Source organism: Echeneis naucrates, chromosome 5 (genome assembly GCF_900963305.1).
Source record: "Echeneis naucrates chromosome 5, fEcheNa1.1, whole genome shotgun sequence".
NCBI classification, from domain to species: Eukaryota; Metazoa; Chordata; class Actinopteri; order Carangiformes; family Echeneidae; genus Echeneis; species Echeneis naucrates.
This window is the reverse complement of record NC_042515.1, coordinates 3,508,254-3,517,984: the sequence shown is the minus strand read 5'-3', so window position 1 is coordinate 3,517,984 and position 9,731 is coordinate 3,508,254. Positions and strand designations below refer to the sequence as shown.

The 9,731-nt window shown below is 45.2% G+C and overlaps 2 protein-coding genes across 3 annotated transcripts; one reads left to right on the top strand and one right to left on the bottom strand.

Annotated features, from left to right (window-relative positions):
- Positions 1-290: 290 nt before the first annotated feature.
- Positions 291-3,442, bottom strand: LOC115043858 (pyruvate dehydrogenase [acetyl-transferring]-phosphatase 1, mitochondrial-like). Its single transcript, XM_029502607.1, has 5 exons — positions 3,251-3,442; positions 2,736-3,170; positions 2,264-2,364; positions 1,181-1,749; positions 291-565 (listed from the first exon to the last, which is right to left on the bottom strand). Exons 1-5 carry the CDS (start codon positions 3,440-3,442, stop codon positions 291-293), a joined length of 1,572 nt encoding a protein of 523 aa, XP_029358467.1.
- A 1,699-nt stretch (positions 3,443-5,141) lies between these two features.
- On the top strand, positions 5,142-9,500 carry cnbpb (CCHC-type zinc finger, nucleic acid binding protein b). 2 transcript variants are annotated; one of them, XM_029501473.1, is made up of 5 exons: positions 5,142-5,225; positions 6,448-6,564; positions 7,173-7,238; positions 8,305-8,503; positions 8,631-9,500. In XM_029501473.1, the coding sequence occupies exons 2-5, from the start codon at positions 6,462-6,464 to the stop codon at positions 8,746-8,748; spliced, it is 486 nt and encodes a 161-aa protein (XP_029357333.1). In that variant the 5' UTR covers positions 5,142-5,225; positions 6,448-6,461; the 3' UTR covers positions 8,749-9,500. The 2 variants fall into 2 exon arrangements, with proteins under 2 accessions (XP_029357333.1, XP_029357334.1); XM_029501474.1 differs by lacking the exons at positions 5,142-5,225; positions 6,448-6,564 and having other exon boundaries at positions 7,193-7,330; positions 8,631-9,438.
- The last annotated feature ends 231 nt before the right edge of the window (positions 9,501-9,731 follow it).

Here is a 9,731-nt window from a genome sequence, read left to right as displayed (position 1 = left end):
ATATTCTGTAAATGCACACCCAGTTTATTAGGATCAGCTGAACTGAAAAGAAAGACTTATCCGACAGTCCTGTAATAAATCATCCCTTATTAAGGTTTTAACATTAAGTTTATGGAGATATGTGGTATATTTCATGAAGCACAGCCTCACTGATATAAATGAAGTGGACAGAAATTAGAAATGCAGAACTTGATTTTGGAGCAAAATCCTTTTAATGTAAAAAGAAGTTTAGAAGAGAATCAAATTTGTGACCTGGTTGATGAGCAGGTGAGCTCCTGCTGGTGTCCTGATTAAAGGTCCGGCTCATTCAGGTTTACGACGGTGACGGTGATGTCGTCGCGATACCTCCTGGCCAGCTCTGCAGGCAGACTCAGCATTTTCTCCAGACGGTTTGGTGCCACCGATCCGTACCCATCATCCCCCAGGGCGTGGCGGAGCAGGAGGGTGGCGGTATTTTGGTCGTCCATCACAGACATCACCCGCCCCCTCCTCTCCAGCAGGAGACTCTGCAGGCCGCCTAGTGTCATACCCGTGCTGGGAACGATGGGCCTCTGATACTGGAGGCCTGAATGATGTCAAAGCAGTAAGATTTTACACTAGAACAGCCTGTGAGTCTCATTTTAGGTGACACCTCAGAACTTCACTATGACTCATTTCTAAAATGTAAAGAGTTAAACTCCATAGTGAGGCGTCCGTTCCTCAGGGATCTGTCCTCAATCCTCTGCTTTTCTACATCCACTATAACATTTCTTTCCTCTTGATCTAGACTCTTGAAGTTTAAGATTTAAACTACTAAATGTAATCTGCTATTGTTAAGATTCTCGTAAATAGTTATTGACTCAGTCTTTTTAATAAAATGGATTGGAAGCACATTTATTTTCTTCCTCATTGAGAAGTTTGGATCAATTGTGCCACTTCCCCACAGCATTCTGGGGCTTGACTGATAAAAGGCACCAAAATTGCGATTTGAGGAAACTTTGGTGAGACTGAGCTGCAGACTCACGCTTCACGCTTTTGTCTTGAACCAAAACCTGCAACTCGAAGATGTAAATTTTAACACAGTTCTCTGGTAGTGGCTGGTACAGTGTTGCTGGTTATGCTGATTTAATTTCCTTCTGTGTTATTTTTCCTGTCCCTGCTTTATAATCCTTTTCTATGAGACCATCATTGGTTCACTGACCTGTCAGTTGATCCCCCACCAGTTGGACCACCGTCTGCCGGTGCATCAGCTCCCATAATCCATCAGTCGCCAGGACCAGGAACTTGTCAGCAGGTCGGATGTGGTGTCGGGTGACCTCTGGCTGGGCGCTCAGGTAGGGTGGTGTCAGGTAATTTGGCAGGGGCACCCGGATGGCCTCGCCGACCGCAGACAGGACATCCGGACGAGTTTCATAGAGCCGGCTCAGCATCTCTGGCCTCCATTTGAAGCGGACGTCTCCAAATGCCCTGAATGGCAGCAGCAGGCCCAGCAGACGATCATGTCGGACCACCGTCCTGCTTTCTGACACCGGGTGCTCTCCCAGGATCCTTTGCAGCTCATCTGGGTTTTGGGCATTGTGGTCGTTGGTAAGGCTGACCGCTGACCAGCGCCCATCTGGCTCCTGGACGCCTAGGACAGCCCGGCTGTCACCCAGGTTGGCCACATGCAGGATGCCATTGGAAATGTGGGCGACACAGGCAGTGCAGCCAGACAGCGCTACCCGGAGCGGGTTGGACAGAGGCAAACCCTCCCCAGGGAGAGACACCCGTCTGTGGACGGACAGGGAGGACTCAGCTGGGCTGACATGAGGAAACTGAAGGTCCAGCACCTTCGGTGACTTCACCCACAGTCATATTTAAAAGTTATTTAAACATCAAAGAAAATCTATGATTTCCATTCATGTCCTACAGCTGAATGGGATTCTCTCAAAGACAACATTTATTCTGGCTCTAACTGGATTTTCTTGTGAGGAAAGAACTGCAATATGAAGATATGTTCTGTTCAAAGGTTTTTCAGGTTTCTTTCTGGTCTGATTTTTCACCTGGTTACTGGAACCATCTGTGGTTTCACCCCTCAAAGGGTCTTGTTGCAACTGTTGTGGTTGAATGCAAAAACAGTTCCCTTTCTGCCAAATCTTAAAAATAAATCATCCCAGTGGGAAAACGAGCCAAAATTTCCATCAACTGGACTGAAAGGTGAGAGAGGACCCAAAAAAGTCCAAACCTGTTCTTTGTCTTGTACATGAAACACTCATATGAAAGTTTCAACAGAAAGTGACTGGACCTGGGTGAGGACACGGACAGGTGGACCTGAGCCTCCACAGACAGGTCGTAGTCAAGGCGACGGAAAGCATTTACCAATGCTGATGTCATCCTGCCGCCATCCTGCTGCCAATCAGAGAGGAGAGAGATATGACATCACAGCACGTGCAAACTGTAGAGCTGATCATGACTCGGGACGTCCAACTTCAAGATTCTCATCATGCATCAAAAGTGAAGACTGAACAAACTGCAGACGGACTGAGGTTCGATCTGCCCCAGTGAAGATGTGAATCTGCTGAGACTGGACCAGAACACGAGTCAGACCAAGTCCAAATTAAAAAACTTTAAATCCACTCAGCTCAGGTGGGCCATATGGTCTCTTTTTTCTAAATTTCATGCCCCCCAGGTTTAGGTTTTCCAGTGTCCAAGATTGGACCCTGCGAGGACCTCTAGTCTGGTTTATTGATTATTCTGATGTCAGGATGCCTGGTTACCTCCTCATCTTCATCCTCCTCCTCCTCCTCCTCAGGGTCCTCGACCTCCAGCCTTTCCTGCCAGTAGTTCCGGAGGCTGTAGAAGGAGTTTGCTCCTCCATCAGGGCAGCTGTGGTCTTGGGGGTGTTTGTGCCACTCCAACAGAGAAGGTACAGCCCGTTCCTCCTCCACTGCCCTTTCAATCTCCGCCAGTGTCTTCAGTGGCAGTGTTGCCACGGCAACGTAGTAGAAGAGTCTCTGGCTGATGACGTGGGCACATGCCGGCCCTGCGTGGCCATCAAACACGCCAAGCATCACGGCGCCACGCCCCGGCAGGCAGGTGGCGCTACTCCGGCGGTCCTCGCCAGGATGGTTTGATGGCAACATGTTACTATGGAAACCCAGGACACCATGGGAGGCGGGGCCTCTGGGAAGGGTGTGGCTGTATTCATTGGCCTGGCAACAGATGGAGAGATGGACAATGAGCAGTTCCACCTGTTGGTTGACTTACAGCCTGACTGAGGGATCGGTCTCACCTTCAGGATGTGGTTGACCTGAGCAGAGCTCATCTGTCCCATCTCCCACCCCCTCCGGTACTTCCTGCTCTCGCTGCCTGCTGGGTAATAAAGTTTGGGGAGGTCAGGGGGAGGAGAAAGGGAAGAGAGGGAGCAGCATTGCTGGAGCTCAAACCTGCAACGTCCACCGAAAGTTTGTGTCCTTCCAAACATGGCTGTTCACTGGAAGAACCAACAGGAAGTAAACCTGCAGGGATCAAGTCAGGATTTATAGTGCTGCTGGGATCATCTCAGGGAAATAAAGGATGAAGAATAAATCAAACAAAGCCTGGAGAAAATGTATGAGGGGCATCGGGAGAAACAGCAGAGTCTGGTTTCTGTTTCTTTATTTCCACCTTTTGTAAACAAATGTTCTCTTACCAAATTTTATCTCCTGCAGTTTATCCACCTGCACTATCTACACCTCCCACCATCCTTCCCCGGTACGCCGACAAGTACATTCTCAAAAAGTTTAGAAAAGAAAACCAGGATCTTTCAAAAGATATTTCTTGACGTGAAGAGAAGATTAATGGAGCAGAAAATCACCGTATTTTTTGAGGTGTTGGGGTCCTTGTTGAATCGTCCTCCTCAGTTCAGATGACGGTTTCTGCGACCTGTTTCCTGAAGTAGATCGGCTTTATTTAGCTATCACGACCTTTTCATGCAGCTGGACAGGTGTGTTGCTGTAAGTTGTTCCTCTGTACTCTTTCTTCATCTCTGTCTGTGCCTTGTAGCCAAATGTGACCTTTGACACTTTTCATTGCACCCTCAGCAATCAGTAATCCATAAACCTGCTGCTTGATGTGAAACTTTGCTTTATTGTTATTTATATTTTGGATTTTAACTGTCTCACACAGGAGGAGAGTGAGCTAGTTTGTTGTTTTTGTTTTCAGTGTCCCAGTTAAGTTTTAATTCAGTGTTAAAGTCAAACACTGGATTTGGCATTAACCAATTCATCTTAAGGCACAAACTAACTAGCCGGAGGGTCTACTGTAGTTTGAGAAACAGGCCTGGAAAGTCAACACTTCCAAATGTCTGGGCAAGCTGAAGTAAATTTGAAAATAGCAGTATGAGCCCATTACATCGGGGTAAAAAAAAAAAAAAACAATCTCAGTGACACAGTTTGGCAGCATCAGAAATTGGGAGACATCATGCTTGAAATAATTTTTGAATTTTCTGAACTAATCTTCAAACGATGTGTTAAAATGCATTCCAATCAATAATGATAATAATAGTGGACGAATAATTATATAATTTTCTTTATTATGGGCGATGCTGTCAAAGAATCTTTTATTTTGGTAGATGGTTGACGAAGAAACATAAATCCATCACAGTAAAAACAGAACAAAGTCTTACTGTGGAGGGTTTTAATTAAATATTAAATATGAATATTTTAACTCAACAAACGAAACGTGTAAAATAATCGTTTTATTGGTTTTACTTTGAAAGAGTTCCTCCAGCCCGCCGTGTTTTCTGACGTCACACTGAAGGACGGCTGCACGTTACCACAACACAGCTGTCCGCGCGCGGTCCCGCCCCTCAGCTCACGTGACCCCCACCCCCACCCCCCCCCATCATGGTGCCGTGTGCACATGATGCGTTCAGGAGCATCTCTCCAGCTCGTAGATAGAAAAGTTGAGTCCTAATTTCAGTTTTTAAATGAAAAAGAAAAGCCGCCTTGAGTCAAACAGGCTCATCATCTCTAAAAGTTTGATCCCCAGAGAGGCAGCTTGGGCTCCTGTGAGGCGGATCAGTTTGGTTTCCTGAAAAGAATCTGCTTCTAGTTGTTCAAAGAGAGAAAAATAAGGACATCGGTGTCCTGACAGTGCCTGCACATGAAAGCAGCATGGAGCGTGCGTGTGTGTGCGTGTGTGCGTGTGTGTGTGTGGGGCCGTGTGCAGACCGCGTGTGGCGCAGAGGAGGATAGAAAACAAACATCCACAGTTTCGGGTCTGAGGTGAGTTCGAGCTCCGGCCGGTCCATCTGCCGTTTTCTCCCCGCAGGAGGCCCCCCGCCGCCGGGCTGCGGTGCCGCTCGCCCCCGGGGAGAGGCAGCCAGAGCGGGCAGCCTCTCTGTGTTTACTCTGGACCGACTAGCTAAGCTGCTAGCAGGCTAGCTGACAACAAGCCCCCTCTCCCCCCCTCCCCTCACCCTGGGTCCGTCTCCGGGCCGCCTCTGACCGCACACCCAGCAGAACCGAGCCGGCGGACGGAGCCGTCCGCGCCGTGGAAAGCGGCCGGAGCTCCGGACCGTAGCCGCAGGGAGCTGCCTGTTAGCGGCGTGAGGCCGCGGCCACCCGGGGGGGGCGGTGCTGGTTTACGGTCCTCCAACTGAAACTAATCAGGCGTTTTTGATCTCACGTGAATTTTTAATCGATTAATTTTTCTTTAAAAAAAACCAAAAAAACAGACAACTTCTGTGATGATGACTGAAGTTACTGATTTATTATTATATTATCAGTTCCCATTTTCTGATTCCAGTTTGGTTATAATTTCTTTCGGACAGACCGATTTAGTTGAAATTAAACACTTAATGATGATAAGGAAAAAATATTCGTTTTGAGGTTTGCTGGTTTAATTTATGAGGTCAAACATCATTTCTGATGTTTAAGTTTTATTACAATGAAGTGGACATTTTTAAGTTTTCAGCTGTTTGTCAAACACAGACTTGGACTTATTTCACTTTTTGCTAAAGTGAAGTACGAAACAATCAACAGATATTAATCCCGTCCAGGTCCAAGTAAAAATACATAAAACAAAAACAGTGGGGAAAAAACACCTGAAGTCATCATTGTTTATTACATAATACAGTCTCTTCACTGATCAGAGTGACATGAGCTTTGTTTGTGGTGTAAAGGCTGAAATTCAACATACAGATGCAGCAACAGCTTTGTTCTCTAAGGCTGCTCCTAAGTGAAAACTCAAAACTCTGTAATATCTCTGTTCAACCAGCAGGAAAATGCTTTTGTGTATTTCACCAGAGTGGAGACTGCTCCGGAGAAATCCTCTGCTAATTTCAGTTTTTTACATCAACTTTTTATGTATCAGATCCATATCTGAAGCTCGTTAGGTTCAGGTCTGGATCAGGAGCTGGGTGGTAAAGTGTTGATTTCATTTTAGTTTGTCCAGTGGTAAACTAACAAGGTCATTTTCTGTCTCCGTCCCCATCCATCTGTCCAGCCGTCGTCGTGGTGATGAGCAGTAATGAGTGCTTTGGTTGCGGCCGCAGTGGCCACTGGGTGAAGAACTGTCCGAGCGCCAGCCGAGGACGGGGGAAAGGTCGTGGCAGAGGCAAAGGTGAATTTGAATCCATCACTCGTATAGTATAAACTCACCGAGGAGTCTATCAGAGAGACCTGTGTACCTGCTTTTTCATACCCCTATCAAACTGGCCATAGTTCAGTTCACAAAGTGTTGTTCATGTCCGATCAACGCAGAACATTAGCAGTCTTTCATAATTTGGTGTGTTGGTAAAATTTCTGACCAGCCTCGACCTCAGAAAGCTACAATTAAGTCCTGATGGTTTGAACCAGTCAATGTTTAACCAAACAGTCTTCTCTCCCTTTTTGTGCCATCTACACTTTTTAGCCTGTTTACAGTGCTTTTGTGCTAATGACTCTTTTTGTGAAGTGCTGAGACAGGAAATTTTGTTTTAAAATAAAAACTGTATTTTTTTTTTTTTTTTTTTTTTTTGTTTGCTTGCTTGTTTCTATTTTCATTTTGCAGGAAAAAGATGAAAACTATACATTTTGAGAAGCTTGCCTTCTCAAGCTTGAGGAAACTTTGTATTTAATGTTTTCGTCAACATTTTTTGAACATTAATGTATCTTGACGTTCTGCAGGTCCCATGTGGCTCCGGTAAACATGAGGACAGAAACGTCACCAGCTGATGTGTTGTGTTTCAGATCTGTTCTGTTATCGATGTGGGGAGCTTGGACACGTTGCCAGAGACTGTGAGAGGACTGAGGATGGTGAGGACACACCTGAATGCAGTGTATAGTACCCACCTGCTGTCTCAGGCAAATAAAGGTGTCAGCAGGAAAATCACTGAGCCTTCTAGATTGTGAGTTAAAAGCCAAACACCATCATACTGACATTAAAAGATCTGCACGGTTATGTATGTTTTCGTTTTTACGTTTGATTAAAAAATCAATGCAGAAGAACCAGATACATTCTTTCATCTTCTACTGACTATTGGGTGAGGGACGGGGTCACCCTGGACAGGTCTCCAGTCCATCACAGGGCCAACACACAGAGAGAGACAGAGACCAACCACTCACACTCACACTCAGACCTACAGACAATTTAGAGTCACCAGTTAACCCAAAATGATGTCTTTGGATGGTGGGAGGAAACTGGAGCACCCGGAGGAAACCCACACAGGCATGGAGAGAACATGCACACTCCACACAGAAAAGCCCCAGGCCGGGAACTGAACCCCAACCTTCTTGTTGGGGGGCAACAGCACTAACCACTATGTTGCTGCCTATCACCAGATACATAAAGGTTTATATTAATATTTGTACATCTGGTATCCTGTGGCACTTTATTTATTTTCATTAAACCACTGACAAACTCATACTTAACTACACTAGAGACAGACATATTACTAATCAGACACCTTACTCGTCTCAGCATCAGGTTATCACATTTAGACCAGGCCTAAAGGTGGTTTGCTGTTTAATTCAGGTTTAAGTGAAAACTTCCAAGTTAACTGAGAGGTATCAACACCCATGACCTATAAAAGGCATTAAGATAAGAAGGAAAAAAAAAAACTGTTTTTGATTGACTACGCCCTACTGAGCAGGTGTCCTGGACCAGTCAGTTGGTGATATTCGTCTCTAATCTGAGGTGAAGGAAACATGTAGATGTTGAACAAAAGAGGCCCGAGGATGGAGCCTTGAGGAACCCTATGTTATATTTGCCTGCTCAGATGTTAATCGATCACACAAAGTATATGAGTTATTTATTTTAAAAACTGCATGAAGTACCAGTATGTAATGTCCCCTAATCCTGGGTCTGTTGTTGTTACTGCAGCCTGCTATAACTGTGGCAGAGGAGGTCACATCTCCAGAGACTGCAAGGAGCCGAAGAAAGAGCGAGAGCAACTTTGCTACAACTGTGGGAAGGCTGGACACATGGCACGGGACTGCAATCATGCCCATGAGCAGAAGTGCTACTCCTGCGGTGGCTTTGGACACATCCAAAAGTGCTGTGAGAAAGTCAAATGCTACAGGTAAACTCATACTGCACGTTATCCCGCTAATACCTGGCAAAACAAAGTGGTTTGGTTGAGCTTTTTGTTGAGTTTGGAGCCTTTTGTGTTTGCAACTTGATACCTGTGAACAATATGTTTGCTGCAGGTGTGGGGAAATTGGCCATGTTGCGGTGCACTGCAGTAAAGCATCAGAGTTGAACTGCTATAACTGTGGGAAGTCGGGACACCTGGCCAAGGAGTGCACCATCGAAGCTACTGCCTAGCTGTTGCACCCCTCCCACCATGCTCTCTTTCATCTCTTCTTTCTTTCTTTATTCATTCCCTCCGATCCTCCTCTTCTCATTGGTCCAGAGGCCGGTCAGTCGGCCTCACAGCAGCCAGTCGGAGCAGGCAGGGGGAGGCAGAGGGGTGGACACTAAAAAAACACTTCCTCTGCATTTCTAAAAGAACAAACTGAGTCTTTGTTTTTAGTTTGGTAGCAGTGTAATGATGTACAAAGCTTTGTTTAAGACTACTTTATGCCCAGCCAATTGGCTGAGAGAGTAGAGCGATTTAGGAAGAAAAAGAAAAGTAAAAAAAAAAGTTTAGCCCCTCCCCTTAGTCCTAAAGTGGGTGGGACTATTATGGAGGGAAAAATTAAAGATGGAAGTTTTTACCTTCCAACATTAACTTTATCTTCTATTTCTGGACAAAATCAAGTTTGTCTGGAAGACAAGTGATTGGTTCCGCCTCCATCAGCAAAAAGCCAATCATCTCACACAATGAACAAACCAATCACAGCCGGCCACAGCTGATGACGTTGGAACATTAATTACTCATGTTGTAAAGGTGCGTTTTGTTGCTGTCTGGACCAGATGGTGAGATGTGCCGACTGAGACAAAAAAAAAATCATCATGATGATAATGACAAAATACATTTTTGAAAATAAAAAAAAAAAAACAATTTAAGTTTGGGAGAGGAGAATGTTTTCACAAAAAATCCAAATGTTATTTTTGTACAATATATCACTTAGAGCTACTGTAAAAATGTCATTTGGTTGTACTGCGGACTGTACGTTTAACCTGACAATAAAAACATGGAGGAGCAGGAAGAGGATGGAGCCGAGAAACACATCTGTCCGGTCTGTTTATTTCACAACAACACAAATACACCAAAAAACAACAAAAGGACAGGTTTATTTGGATTAGATTTAGCAATTCAAAGAACTTTCCCAAAGGTGCTGAGATTAAATGAAACAAAACCATAT

What these genes read in the sequence shown, in the direction of transcription:
- LOC115043858 (XM_029502607.1), bottom strand. Translation starts at nt 3,442, where the DNA reads ATGTTTGGAAGGACACAAACTTTCGGTGGACGTTGCAGGTTTGAGCTC. An exon ending in CTGTCCGTGTCCTCACCCAG is followed by an intron (nt 1,750 to 2,263) that starts GTCCAGTCACTT and finishes GTCCGTCCACAG; the next exon opens with ACGGGTGTCTCTCCCTGGGG. An exon ending in GGTGGGGGATCAACTGACAG is followed by an intron (nt 566 to 1,180) that starts GTCAGTGAACCA and finishes GACATCATTCAG; the next exon opens with GCCTCCAGTATCAGAGGCCC.
- cnbpb (XM_029501473.1), top strand. Translation starts at nt 6,462, where the DNA reads ATGAGCAGTAATGAGTGCTTTGGTTGCGGCCGCAGTGGCCACTGGGTG. An exon ending in AGGTCGTGGCAGAGGCAAAG is followed by an intron (nt 6,565 to 7,172) that starts GTGAATTTGAAT and finishes GTTGTGTTTCAG; the next exon opens with ATCTGTTCTGTTATCGATGT. An exon ending in GAGAAAGTCAAATGCTACAG is followed by an intron (nt 8,504 to 8,630) that starts GTAAACTCATAC and finishes TGTTTGCTGCAG; the next exon opens with GTGTGGGGAAATTGGCCATG.